The 14,938-nt window shown below is 45.7% G+C and overlaps 1 protein-coding gene across 1 annotated transcript in view; it reads right to left on the reverse strand.

Annotated features, from left to right (window-relative positions):
- Nucleotides 1-4,955: 4,955 nt before the first annotated feature.
- Nucleotides 4,956-14,938, reverse strand: part of Tok (tolloid-like protein 1 tolkin) — a 45,560-nt gene continuing 35,577 nt past the window's right edge. The window contains exons 5-15 of the mRNA XM_076897703.1: nucleotides 10,890-11,282; nucleotides 10,442-10,620; nucleotides 8,683-8,913; nucleotides 8,329-8,553; nucleotides 7,376-7,843; nucleotides 7,068-7,190; nucleotides 6,675-6,993; nucleotides 6,245-6,536; nucleotides 5,797-6,010; nucleotides 5,449-5,699; nucleotides 4,956-5,329 (exon numbers count right to left, since the gene is read on the reverse strand). Coding sequence (XP_076753818.1) covers nucleotides 5,159-5,329; nucleotides 5,449-5,699; nucleotides 5,797-6,010; nucleotides 6,245-6,536; nucleotides 6,675-6,993; nucleotides 7,068-7,190; nucleotides 7,376-7,843; nucleotides 8,329-8,553; nucleotides 8,683-8,913; nucleotides 10,442-10,620; nucleotides 10,890-11,282 — 2,866 coding nt within the window. The 3' untranslated portion in view covers nucleotides 4,956-5,158. The remainder of the gene's footprint in view (nucleotides 5,330-5,448; nucleotides 5,700-5,796; nucleotides 6,011-6,244; nucleotides 6,537-6,674; nucleotides 6,994-7,067; nucleotides 7,191-7,375; nucleotides 7,844-8,328; nucleotides 8,554-8,682; nucleotides 8,914-10,441; nucleotides 10,621-10,889; nucleotides 11,283-14,938) is intronic.

Raw genomic sequence — 14,938 nt, forward strand, 5'->3', positions numbered from 1 at the left:
TCGTAACGAGGTTTGAATATTACGACGATTACTTTTGGTTATTTGTTTCTATATTATATGTGAGCTCATTTTCTAACGACGGTAATTTTATACTAAGGTTATGCTATAGGATCCGCTAAGGAAACGCGTGTGGTATCCGCTTGTTACACGTATGCATAATGTAATTAAGTCCTCATTAGTAAGGTACAGTGGATGGAGGGTCGGTTAAACATATCAAATTTGCATTGCAGTTACACTGTAATTAACGTATTTCGAGCATTATTTACAGCGTTTTAAAATATAACATTTCCAGAATTTCCGTTGAAAGATTGAGACTGATTTTTGTTTACATTGTAATTTACCAATCAGCACATATTGCTTTTCAAAACATGTCGCACTGTGTAGTAATGAAATTTAATTAGAGTGCAACTTTTTATACGTTCCAAACATCGTAGCATAAGCTGTTTTGCTCAGTCATTGTATGTCACCGAGTGATTGTCAACAGAATTTTGCGTTATACACGTGGGAAGGTGTGTCAGAGAAAGTTTCTCTATAACGTAACGCTTGTTCTCCACTTTTGAAATAAAAATCACAAATTATTTCATTCCTTTCTAATTAGAAAACTGTCGCGCATACACTTTTTTGATCTCATGAGAAATATCTTTTTGATGGAAAGCGTCTACCAGAGTATGCAAAACAACGCGACGTTTATTCTTAGTTGCAAAACCACCGCGGTTGCTTATGGGCGTTGAACTTGCCCATTGGTTAAGAATAGACATTGCGTCGCAGAGTATCTATTCGAAAATTACCTGCATACGTAAATCGTAGAGAATTGTGAAATCGTAATCGTGCAAGTTGTAAATCTGCCTATTTCACTGTTATTCAACGATATTTCCCAGATTCTCCATTTAAAATGTTAAATACCCCTTCCATGTTGTACAGAGAAAAAAGGTATTGATCATCCGAAAGGTAGCACGAGTGGCTATTGTCCAATGCCACTTTACTTGTTTCTAAGAACGAATCGATAGCTTCTCGACGGCATCTGCACGGTATTATCAAAAAGTTCGCGGAAAAAACCGAGGAGCTGCTCGTTAGCACGACTTAACGTATTGATCATCAGCCACGAGGTGCACTCTTTTTTCAAATCTTAGATCATTCAGATGTCATCCAACGCGCAGAGGTGTCAAGAGAGGATAAGAGCTGGTCGTGCGAGAACGTGCGTGCCACTCGACCGCTCACTTTTTCTAAAATTGGTCACAGACGGTCGGATGCTCTCGCCTAAGGAAAACGGTAAATCGCGACGATCTCTTCCTTCGGCGTTAGAAGGTAGAGCGTAGATCATCGCTGCTGGAAATAACTCATCTGTACGATGTGCACGCAAAAACAATTGCGTAGTCCCTGGAGAGAGCTACGAGATCATTTTATGTTATTCTCTCGAGAGGAAGAGAGAATTATGCTCGAGTCGACGGTCAGAATGCTTTAAGTGGGACACCGTGTTTGAACGGTCCGTAAACACGTAACACTTGTGGTTGCACGTATAAATCGTGTACGAAGTTCATTATCAGCTTATTTATCGGACAAATTGGAAAGTTGTTAGATCGGTCCTGGTGTTAACGTTTGAAGAGTTCGTAGTAAATGAATTTCGCGCGCCATCTTTAATCATTACGCGCGTTGTTTAATAATACAGAGCCGCATTGTCAAGATCTAACGTCGAATATTAATCACGTTGAATGCACGTTGGATACGTTTTTATTACCTCTGAACGAAACTCCGGATCTTCTGATTCGCGATAAGAATTACACAATTAGAAAGCACACGTTCGTTGGACATGACTGATGGTATAGCGGCGATGGAAAGGAAATGAAATTATGAGGAACCAAGTGCCACGTTCGCTGCCCTTGGTTATCGTCAATTTTAATTGCGAAGGTTTTCATTCCTTTTTAAGACCAAGAAGATATTTGATACGAGCAAGGGCATGTTAACCGGTGCATGAATTTATTTTTAACGTCATCGAGTATTTTATCAGACAGTTCCGTGTCTTATAGTAATACTATTCTTGGGCACGATCATGAAAGTTGATCTCCGATATTAGCATAATCAATATCGATGCAACTGTATTCGATGATGTAACAGACCGACCACGCGTTGATTGTCCTTGCATTTCCAGCGATCTTGTTCACCGAATATAGGTAGTCAACGTCTCAAGGCTTTGCCTCTACCCACTTCAATAATTCATCGATAATTTGTTGGAGTTTCATTAAAAAAAAAAGAAATTAGATTTTTGTTTTCTATACGGTTTGATCAGAGACCGATTTATGATGGGCTGAATCCATTATCAAGAATCGAAAACGAGAGATAAGAAATTCGGCGAAGTTGCCACTCCGTTTCTAGTGACTCTGAGAAAAAATCTTCCACCTACGAAAATTATTAACTAACTAGCCTAGTTAAGAATCAGCTCCTGAGTTCAACGAAGAAAATATGGAAACTACAATACGTGAACGAAAAGATCACAGAAACCACTTACGTAATCCTTACCTGAGGTCACGTTGACATTCATCGTTGCTCCATCAACGATAAGAATTGCCATATTTATCGGTGATCGCGCGATCCTGAACTTACGACATTTAATAATAGTCAATAATTGATCATTAAACTGGCATCAACTTGCAATTTTAAGCGTTACTTTACTGATTATCACGCTGCAACAAATTAAACCGCAAACGATCGTCGTCTAGGATCGATCCGTACGTGAGTTGCCTCTTTCGATTAATTGGTTCTCCACGGCGGTTTCTTTTTTACCCTCTGACGCATCAGGATATTAAATCCGACAATGATATTCATTATCCATTATGTCATTTCAAGAATGAGTATACCTGATGTCAAAGGTGAGGGAAATTAGTTCAGGCGGAGGAGCATTTCGCAATTGAAGAAACGCATGTGTTAGTTGTATATACTTGCTTAGTAATATATATATATAGAGTGCCTATAACGTGTATTTCTGAGAACAAATAAATCACATATAATTTACAAAAAGGAACTTGACGCGGCGCTTAATATTGTTCTTATAGTCAGATAATAGATAAGGTATTATTACCTATACGTATATCTTTAGGCTTATGAATTTCCCTCCACTTTTTTGTCTTCAACGATCAACATGACGCGCGTACTCGTTCGCGCATGTACACTTGCGAAAGAAATTTCAAATCTTCTCGTACGTCTCTTAGCTCATCTTTTTACGTCTAAATGTGCTCCGTCGATTCGCGTAATTAGAGAGAACATAGAAATAAAATTACATCGCTTTCTTTTTTTTAAACTTCTGTGCACCATTACGGCATTCGTACACCGGGCAGTGAGTCACGCAAGAGAATTGCCACGAATTGGAAAATTGAAGAATATCGTTTTCTTAAACGTTTATCGTTTTGGCCATCGAAGAATGAACAGTTCCGTCATTCCTCTTCCTCTTTACATACAGTGTACAAAGAGCATTCCCTTTTCTGTCAGAAACACGAGTACTCCGATGAGTTCGATAGGATACGTCTCCGATCTTAATTTAAATACATTTTCTCACCATCTAGCTGCAAGTTTAATACGAAGTGTCCAATACTCGAATCGCGACTCCGACAATCGGATAGTCTACAGTGAAAGTCATTAAAGATTCGTACTCGATTACTCTAACTGTACTTTCTGTAAGTACCGCTGACACTTGCGTCGGATACTATTGTCTATAGTTAATTAATCAACCCAACGACCCGTCCGCCGATCCACGGTTCGGTATCGTTGGAATAAACTGTTCGATCGGCAACAAATTACTGCGTGGCTATTGGGAACTGTTTTAAATATCTTATTCTGAAACGCAGACGAAAGTACAGCGGGGCTAAGAGTCGTGAAAAGTCCCATGAATTTCACACGGATACCAAATTCACTTCTCGTCGTCGATCCTATAGCTACGTATATAAAACGGCACGACGTCTACATCTATACTTTTATCTATGTACAATAAACGCTCGACGAGAGCCCGTTGTAAACGGCGAACCGATCCCGATCGGAGCCGATCGCCGATGGCACTCGTCGTAAGATTTCTATCGCCGATCGTTCATGCTCGATCGGCGCTATATCTAAATTTATATCTAGATTATTCCAAGTTTATTTGCACGAGTTGTCGTTTGGAAGAATCTCCATCGAACAGGTCCGAACGAAAATGCTTCTCGTTTAACTGTTTCACCCCGTTCGACTCGAAGCACAGCTCGTTTCTCGTTTCCCGTTTACAGTGCGACGATATTAGAACCGTTTGAGCGAAACTTTTTTAAGATACGAAACGAAAACAAGTAGGGAGAGAGAGAGAGAGAGAGAGAGAGAGAGAGAGAGAGAGACAAGAGTCGAAAGAATTGTGGGCAATTCAGACGAAGAAAGTGACCGTTGATCGTGATCGAATCGTTTGGCGCAGGGCAGTGTTTGAGAGAGCAACGTCGTGAGCAACCAAAAGGGATCAGTTTTGTTCCTCCTCGATTCCTTCGCTTTTCTCTTATTCCTTCGTATCGTATCGACATCGACGCATTACGTGAAACGATTCCACAGGTCTCGATATTGTACGATTGGGATATTAGAAAATCACTTGGGCGAAGCGGAGCTTGATCTTCCCTCGTGAACCTGTTGCGTTTTCTCACCGGGTCTGAAACTTATAGCAGTTAACAGTATGCGTAACGCGCTTCTACCTAAAAGATACAATGGCACGATCGGCCTGACTTCTAGGCCGAATTTCGGGGTCGTACACGCTAATCCAAATTGGTTAAGCCGTTAACTAACGCCGTCGCTGACGGAATAAATTATCCTTGACGCGAGATACTCGGATCAACTCAGGATAACGTCTGGTTCGTCCCTCGTTTAATCGTCGGATCGAAATCTCCGAGTCTAGAAGATCGACGCAATCGACTGATTCCATTCGTTCGAATACGTCTCGTTCGAATACGTCTCGTTCGAAAAGAAGTGGGTTCACGGCCTCGACGATCGAGCAAGATTCACGTCCGGCATTGGGCTGCGCGGGACTCCGACGAAACGCGCGCGGAACGCTTCGCTTCCGAGTAATTCGGCATTACTCGTCTCCTTCACTCCGATCATTATTCTGCAAGAGTGAACCGATGTGGAATCCGTAGCCCACTCGATTGGCGAGGCCTGTCACGGATCAGAGATTCTCTTCGTCCACGTCCTCGTCCTCAGAGCCTCCGTATGTCTCGCCGCTGTCTTGACGGTCTACCGCGACGAACAGCGCCATGAAACCTTTATTCGATATCGTGTCGTCCGTTCTGAACCTTACCAACAGGGCCTCGTTCAACGATATGAAATCGGTGGCATTCTGGAATGAAATAAATTGCGTATGCAAAATGATCGAAAATCGATGAAGAGAGTGCGTCTATAAGTTAATATTAAAATAATTATATCTGAGCCATTTTGGTTTAATTAACGTAGACATACTTTGCTGCCACAATACCGTCCGAACGGGAGGCCGGACGTATCCAGACCGGAATAAACCTCGACGAAATCGTAATTGCAGTCGCTTTCCGATTCAAGCTGGAATGTGATGAAAGTCAGCCGAACATTTTTGCCAGGCGGTGCCTCGATCGCCCAGTCGCAGTCTGTTCTGTGGTCGTAATTGTGGGTACCGTACTTTGCGTGCGAGTACAAGTACTTGACCACGTTCGTTGCACTTAGGTGGCCGCCGCAAGCTGCGCGAAGAGATCGTAACGTTCTCGTTAATGAAATTCAAACTGAATTGTGCGAAATGTGAAGCGGGGTTACGCGACGAACTAACGAGTTCCTTACCGGTGCTGTGAGTGGCGAGGAAGCCTTTCCTCTGGACGGAAGCGTCGCTTTTAAATACCATGTACATCTGGTTTCCCGTTGCCAGGATTGGATGCGGCTCTTTTGTGCCGCAGAATTTCCCGAGGACGTGGCTATCCGGGGAATCGCCGTCGTAAATGGCGATGTGATCGTAATTGCACTCTTGATGGGATTCCATCTCGAACACTTTGAACACCTGCAGGATTTTTAAGTGGAATCGCATTTAGAGGTCTTCAAATCGAAATGATGGAACGTGAGCGTTCAGTGTCGGGCGATCGCGAAAGTTTTTAACGTTCCTTTACTGGATCGTCCATTTTGAAAGAAATAACTACGTTCCTTTGAAAACGGACAATATAAGAAACGCAGAAACTAACGGGATTACTCAAGAATAATGATTAACAAAGTGGTACCGATGGTTTTAGACACTAACCAATTTAATACGATGCCCTGGCATGGTAATGAAGTGCCACACACAGTCCTTGAAACCAGGATAATAGTCCGGATAGTTAGGTGACGTTATGGTGCCCATAGGCGCGATGATCTCGTATTTGCAGCCACCCTCCTTGCAATCGTGTCCATTTTCGTGAAGCGTGAATCCGTTGTGGCAGGAGCATTGGTAAGAGCCTATTGTGTTCCTGCACTCGTGCTGGCAGCCACCGTTGTTGTTCGCGCACTCGTCCATGTCCGTGAAGAAAACGGCGGCGAAGCCAGTCTTCTGAATGCTACGGTCACGCGCAAGTGGAAAAGCAAACTGAATATTAATTTAAAAAGTCAACGAAAATTTCGAGAAACTAGGGATTCTTAAATATTTCGATTCTCTTAAGAGCACGGCTAATAATGGAGTTCCATTAATTTGTTACCTATTGTCGGAAGTGAAAATCACTCTCATAGAGTTTCGGTCCGAAGTGATCAACGGTGGTAATCTCGAGCCGCAAAAGATGCCATGTTTTCTGTAAAGGTCTTCTCCAAGTTTGCTGCTTATTTCCACCGAGTCGTATTCGCACTCCTGTTGACGCGCATTGTTACCCTCCAGATCAAAATGCGTGAAATTTAGCGTGATGCGATATTGAGGCGGTGCTTTGATCTCCCACACGCAATCCTTGTTCCCCGGATAAGTCACCGGAAATGACGGGCTGGTGATGGTTCCGTTGCTGTCCTCGAGCACTCCACCGCAAGCATCTGATCGATACGAACGCATTAAAATACCACGCGAGCTTCAATTAAACAATTTCCCAATATTTCGTTAAATTCACCTTCGCAGTGTTTCCCGTCAAAATGTAATTCGTATCCAGGCTTGCAGGAACACTCGAATCCGCCCAAAGTATTAATGCAATTGTGTTCGCAGCCGTGCTCGATCAGGACGCACTCGTCGAATTCTAAAGGAATCGATAAATGAGAAAAAAACCGATGAGAGTTTCGATTAATGCAGTTACGTTTTAACCGGCAACTTCTTTGAACCCCGCTCGAAACTCGTGCTACTCGCAAGAGATAAAAGGCACGAAGTGAATCCAATCGACAGCCATTGAAGCTCGATCGAACGTGAAACGGCGAGAGCCCGTACCTTTCATGAACGTAGCCGAGAATCCGACCTTCTGCACGGAACCGTCGCTAACGAACTTCACCAGAAGTTTGTTGCCGGTAGACTTAATGTCCGGCGGTGTCTTGTAGCCGCAGTAAACCCCGATCAATGGGGAGTCCGCGTTATGGCCATCCCGCACCTCCACGTAGTCGTAGACGCAATTGTCGTGGTTCTCGATGTCGAACGATTGAAACTTGAGCGCCACTTGGAAGTTCTGCGGCACGGACAGCTTCCAGACGCACTCCTTGCTCGATTGATAGCCCTCTGGATAGTTGGGCGACTCCAAATGGCCCGTCTCGTCCAGCTCGATCTCACCACCGCAAACTGCCTCGTAGCTCGCCGTGAAACCCCGATGCCCGCCCTGATGGCTCGACGTCACGTACGTAACCAGCATTCTACTTCCGGTCGAGACCACTGGCTCGTGGATCTTCCCGCTTCCGCAGTATCGACCTGCGATTTAATCGTTCAACATTACTCGTGCTACGTGACACACGCGTACAATTTAAATCTAGAGGTTATTGTTTCAACGACGCATCCGGTTCAGCTTAAAATCTGATATTCGATCGATTGAAGTACGACCGTTCGTATCGATTCTGCATAGAACCATAAAGGATTACACAAATCTTACGCGGCACCGATAACCTGAACAACCTGAATCCTTTGGTACAATTTATCTATTTATTTCTTTTTATTTACGAGTAAAAGAGTCGGTTTAAAAGTGTCGTGCCACGATCGTTAATTATCACCGCGGCAAACAAAAAGGGAGCGTAAATATATTCGCAAACGGGATTACCTATAGAAATACAAGAAAAATTGTTCGGGCCACGATATACGCGGTCCTCGCGATAGATATTCCCATGATATACCGAGTACAATGGGATAAGTATAAATTGTCCCAGCCGTTTGTCGATGCTGTTTTCACGAGTCTCGCTTACCAAGCACGTTGCTCTTGTACCAGTACCCGTCTCTGATCTCCAGGTAGTCGCTGCGGCAGAAATTGCTCTTAAATATGTCCAAAGAGGTGATGTTGAGGACTATCCGTTCGCCGTGGGTCGCCGTGATCCTCCATTCGCATCGTTCGCCTTCCGGTGGCGGTGAACTGAGTGGATGAGTGGGCGATCCGAAGCTTCCGCTGTTTTCTTGGAACGTCCTGCCACATTCTGCGAAAAGAGAGCGCGACAAAACGCGATGGAGAATCGATTGGATCATTCGTGAGATTTTGTAGATACCAAGGGGAGGAATTAATCGTGAAGTGGATTACTTATCGTGGATAGATAACAGAATCTTACTGTGGCATTTGTAAAGAAGATTCGTCTGAGCTATGTCACCCTCGCTGAGACGAAGTCTCTGGCCAATTTCAGGCCGCTTTTTCCCGTGGATTTCCATCGGCAGGATCGTGTCCAAGTACGTGCCCCGTGAGAACGTGTTCTTCGCGTAATGCATGATGGAGTCGTAATCGTACGGCAACCCAAGGGAGTTCACCTCCTCCTCTGTCAATTTATTGAAGTTGTACTCCTGACCTACAATAACATTGTGATATAAATGAACTGGAATAGCAAACGTTCGACGCTCGTTCAAACACATAATCGATTCACGTTCGCGTATCACCAGAAACTAGCACGCGAACGTTGCAAACACGCATCTCAACACGATCGAACCGCCACGATCTAAATTAACCACCTCGAGTCGACAAACATGGTACGCTTAAACCATCCACAGTCAAGTAGCTCTCCATCTCTCTCCCTCTGTCCCTCTTCCTAGCTAAACTTCCCAACTGGACGCGCCATCGAAGAAACAAAGCCGATCGATTTCATCGACCGTCCAACAGCAGCTGCCTCCAAAGCGACGCTCGACATCGTCAACCGTTTCCGGCGTGTACACACACCCCATCGCGCGTCCTCCACGATCGTCGTCGCCCGCGGATTACTTCCGCGTTTCGACGCAAGCTCGTCCAGTGTCACTCGCCAGCTGTTCGATCTCTGTCGATCATCCGAACGATCATTCGAACAGCTCGACGTTGTAACCGAAGCAGCAGCTCCAATCGATGCACGTTTCCTTGCGATTTTCCTGTCGCTTCGTGGTCGCATCCGGCCGGCCCAGTGTGCGATTCCGCCACGGAATCGCGTCCGATCCCGCTAATTAAACAGCTCGTTACCATTCCCGTTATGATTATCCATTAAACGGGGACGCGATCGCTGCCGCGACCGGAGATTGTCACGCGGTGCGCAAATATTAGAACACCGGCAACCTCGGCTAGCTGTCGTCGCTAATGATTGGTGAGATTTACACTCGGCGCCACGCCGCCGAATCGGCCCATTAATCTAATGTAAAACGGATATCTATTCGCCACGAAGGTAAACCCTTAGCCGATAGTAACGTAACCAGAACTCAGGCACGTACCGAGGACTGCCCCTTTGCGCGCGATCCTTCTCACGTTCGCCAAACACCGCGTCGGTTTCTGACGGCCACAAAGTGTTCGAAGAGGAACCTGGCCTTTGTGTTGATTTCATATAAAGCGGAAATGACAATAGGGGGAACGTTGACGGTTTTTCAGACTACTTTCTAGGTGTGATGGAACATTTCAGATTCTTGTGTTTGCCTCAAATTGGTTTCTCTTGGTATTTTATTGCAAGTGTAGAAGGGAAGTATTTATTACGGTATAACAATGGCCATTGTGTACAAAACTATTGACAGTCGAAATTGTTCAGATATTTTATTGGTATTTTAATTGATTTAGCTTGTACTGTGTTAGAGAAATTCATTTTAAGATGGTGGGTGAAGAGCAGGTTGAGTGCATCAGGTTTGAAGAACTTAAATTATTAATGCTGCCAGTGTTACATCGCAATGCGAATATCTGTACAGTTTACGATCACGGTCATTCGATTGTGATGGTTGAACAGTGCGGGATCTCAGGTAGGTATGAAATAGAATTATATTTCGCTTTTACAAATTGGCTTTATTTATTTTTTTTTTTTATTTGAACTGGTCTCCCTTTCATTCGTATATGCAGAGAGTAGGAGGATAATGGTAGCGGAAATTTTCACTTACCAGACATGATATTGTCACGGATAATCTGTACATGACGATCGCGATCGGGTCTCGTGTGCTCGTGCCAGAACCCGACCACGTGGCCCAACTCGTGAACGACTATCCCGAACTTGTCGCAGTTCTTTCCGATACTTATTGCTTGAGGGCCGTTTCCCCTTTTCCCGACGAACGAACAGCATCTGCGAAATTGTTCCGAGAGTGTGAAATAGGAGGAAGAGGCAGAGAGGAACGCAGTTAACGAAAGAAATAATTCTCTCCGTTACTGTTCCCCCTCGATCAGATGGGGTAAAAGCCAATTTCATTAGTAAAGTACGAGCAACGACAGGCTATCGGGAATTACTAAAGGTATTATTGACGAAAGTGAAACTTTTTCAGCGACTGACGTTTCGAAAAATTCCTCCCCAGGTAATTAAATCGTTCATTTCATCTACGCGTTGGCAAAACTCACCCACAAGGTCTCTCCGTGAAGAGTATATAATTAGGATGCTCCAGGGGGACTCTCTCGACGAATTTAACGCAAGTAAAATTCTCCCAGTGCCTCATGGCCTGTTTGAACAGGGCCTTGTGGGCGCCGGAGAAATTCCCGTCGATCTCGTACGGGATTACCCCGTGGTCCCACACGCGTTCCTTGCGCGCTGTCGCGGCCCTTCGCGTTCTGCTCGAGAATCTGTGCCTCGTGGTGCCGCGTTTGTTCGCCAGATACTTTGGCTTGTGCTCCATATCGTAGAATTCGATCGAACGTAGTCGTCGATCGTGCAGCGACACGACCTCGTCGGAGGAGTCGTCTGTTTCCTGTTTGATCAGGGGAATCCTGAGACGGCGGTGCTTTCTTTTCGTTGCTCTGAAAATTAACGCGTCCCATTCGTTTAATTTCCCTCGTAGTATAATACTCTTTTTCGATTATTTAGAAAATCGTTGCAAAGACGATGAATAATTTAGTATGAAAACGTATTGTGACGTGAAATGGATGCTTAAAATTTTTATTTCAATTACTCCTCTCACTCTTCAAGCTACTCGGGAGAGCGAAAGAAGTGTCTAACATGCTCGTAAAAGAGCCTGATTAAATGTTCGTTCCCACCCCAATTCCACCACCGAATCGCATTCTTTCCTTCCACCGTACATTCACTGGAACACCGTTTCCACGAATGGTGAGAGATCCTAAGTCAACCTCCCAAGCGTACTTCTTTATGTAGCGTTATTTATGCGACGCGCGCGAAACTGGTCGAGTTTCCTCCCTTCGCCCCCGTTTTTTCTTTTTGTCAACAAAAGTGGTTCCGGAGTTAAAAGCAAAAAGGGCCCTTAAAAAAGGAAAGCAGTAAAGAAAAACAGAAAGGGGGAGAGAGAAAAAAGTGTACGAAAGACCGGAAAATTTACTCACCAGAAGCATCGAGGCGTTCGGTACGCTCGAGGCTCGTTAAAAGGCTGTAAGGCCGGAAAATTTACGGCGCAAAGCGGCGACCGTCAAATGTTTAATGTCGCCGGAATGCCGTCTCGTTAAAGGCGGGATCGCGCCTGCTCCATTATTAAATACCCTATTAGCGCTATTAGTAATATCGAATGTTATCAGCGAACTTTCGCGAGGTTTGCTCGCGAGCCTGCTACATTATTGTCCCAGTCCAAATACCGATTTCCATCGATCGCGCCGCGTGTACGTCGCGTCGCGAAACGCGAGTAAGTACATGTTCCAAGGGATAATCAACATCGGTCATCGGGTGTTGGCATAGTAAACAACCGGACGGATAATCGTGCCAAAGTTACCTAACCCTTCCTGTCCCGCCTCCCCGAACTTCAATACCGTGGCAAATAGTTTATGGACGCCGCCGCGAATTGTTATGGCTGTATCGCGTACCGCGCAGGTTAAACAAAACGCCGTAACGTTTATAACGGCGGAACGGTGGAACGGTGTCAACGGATGCGGGCGATAAAAACGGGACGAGGTGCAGACCGGAAACGGGGATGCTGGGACGCGAGGTTTCGCGCAAAAAACAGATGTTCGCGGTTATAAAAATGGCCGCGAAACGCTGCGTTAAAGCGGAACCGTGGCCTCGTGAATTGAATGGAACTCCCCCCCGTGTGCCGGGTGCGCTTTTTCGCCCCTTTTTTTTTTACGATATCGGTCGAAATTGCCACCGGGCCGGGCCAAACGCGCTTTTTAGAGCGCGCCCTTCGGTCACGCGGCCCCTCCTTTATCGGCGAGAGGGGCAATTGCCGGCTAACGAACTGACCGGTCAAGTGTCCAATTCCAGCTTTGATGAAACATTATGTATTTATGCGTTTGGCCACGGTGGGATTCGCCTCGCGGTAAAAGCCGCGGTTTTTCGAAACCTCGCGTGTGTAATTGGACGTGCTCGAGGTCTTGAATGTTGCGACCTCGGGGTTTTGCAGCCACTATCTTTTTACGGGCCGCTTGGATGTTCCGCGGATTCATCACTACATAAAATTACCGGAGGATAAATAAAAGTTTTACGAGAGCATTTCTGTACGCGCGCGTGGAGGGAAAAGATTATCGAGCGACGCTGGGCTATGGATGTTGGAGTTTCTTGTTGCAAAAATTCTGGAAACAAGCGAACAGAATTTAACGACCGATAAGAACCGGGGCACGATAAATTCGGCGTTGCGGGATTCCGTATGGCGGATTTCGAGTTACGGGACTCAATACGAAACTCTCTTGTCGTAAGGTACAATACTAACGACCCGAGGTCGCAGGGAATCCCATATGAACATCCTCCGCAGTCGCGAGCGGAGCAGGCCTTCGATGTCGGTAGTTCCGGACCCGTTGGGACATGATATCAATGATCGAGGAGTTCCGGGGCTCGTTATCAATAACTTGCAAGTTACAGAACTCGACGAGGAAAACTCGTGAATTGTGAGATACGATATTGATGACATCCGAGTTTCAGAACTTGGTGAAAACTATTCACGAACTGTACGCCTCACCGACGTTAACGTCTGCCGCGTACCTACGGTATTTGCCTTGAATAAAATGATATTTCCAACGCTGCTCGTTCGTACTTCAGAATTTCGTACCTTCCGAGACATGAAAAAGTCCGATTTACTAGTTTCCAGAGGAATCGTAATGAGAGCACGCGCGTCTCGAGTTTGCGATCTCCTTGCTGGGTGAAAAAGAGTTCAAGAGATTCGTGTTGATAAAAAATGGAGACGTTAGTGTGTCAGATTTTCCTCGCACGCTCGGTTATTGTGTGTCAAAGCATGAATGCGTGGCTTACGCGTTTAAAAGGAGAGCGTGATTTTATACGTTGGATATTGGTGTAACGCAGCCTCCTATGCGGGGCCGCGAAAAAAATTTCCATCCGTATACCTACCCACGGCATGGTTGTTTGCATAATACACGGAAACGCAATAAAACCATTCGCAAATATCTCACGAGTGTATACTCAGTGGCTGGTTGCATGCATATTCATTCGTGGAAACGAGGCGCAGCCCTGGAAAAATGTTAAGCCACCGCTCGAGAATAAGTATTGAAAGGAAATCTTCCCTTACGGAGACACTAATGATCGTGCGTGTGTCTGACGTGGAATAAACGTGCGAGATCAATATTTTCACCTTACTATAGTCAACTCGGTACAAATACGGGATCATTTTAGTGGATCTCCAACGCAGAACATAGTAATAAAAACAGGTATCTCGTTGAAAAATACTTGATTTATAATTATCGAGCATAGAAATCTGACTCCAAACGAAGATTTTATGATATACTAGCTTTGAGGATATCAGGCTCGCGGAAAGTAACACCTCGAACTTCAAGTTCATAAAGGGTACCATCGGAAGCCCAGCTGCATCTAATAGCCATCTCCCAGAAGAAAAAATCCAATCAGGCCCAGGCATCGCGTTCCACCCTACGTCTCCAAGCTATGGTCGTGTCCAAATCAGTGAACCAGCCCGTCCCAAAAAATTCAATTCCCCCGGTAATCCTGCGGCGCGGAATCCGCCAAAAAGAAAGCGAGGTCGAAAAAGCGAGGGACACAATTTACCTTGTCCCCTGCGCCATTCGAATCCGCCTAAACGAATGGTATCGGGTCCTCATCGGTAGGAACGCGGCGCTGGGTGGGACGGAAGATAAAAAAGAGAGAGAGAGAGAGAGACAGGGGGTGAAGAGAAGTAATAGAGGGTGGAGGTGGCGGGTGGCTGGCGAGGGGAGTGACACCGTGAAAAATAATTCGCCCCCTTTCGCGTAAACATCGGGGCAGGCCGCGGAACGAACTCTCGCAGGCGTGTGCCGATCCCGTCCCTCGTTTATTAGTACTAATTACCGCGGGTGGCGTAATTCTCCCCGGATTCCCTATCTCCCCACTCCAGGGCGGACCGCGAGGGGTGAACCACCGTTGCAACGGCGACTCTCGACCGGCAGCAGTCAAGCTATGCGCTTCTGAATCGGCGCGGCATTATAATTAATTAACGGTGCCTCGAGCGAGCGAGCGAGCTGGCGAGCTCCATTAAGGGTGCGCCAGCCAGCTTCGTGTACGAACTAGAAGAGAA

This window comes from Xylocopa sonorina, chromosome 7 (genome assembly GCF_050948175.1).
Source record: "Xylocopa sonorina isolate GNS202 chromosome 7, iyXylSono1_principal, whole genome shotgun sequence".
Classification (NCBI taxonomy): Eukaryota; Metazoa; Arthropoda; class Insecta; order Hymenoptera; family Apidae; genus Xylocopa; species Xylocopa sonorina.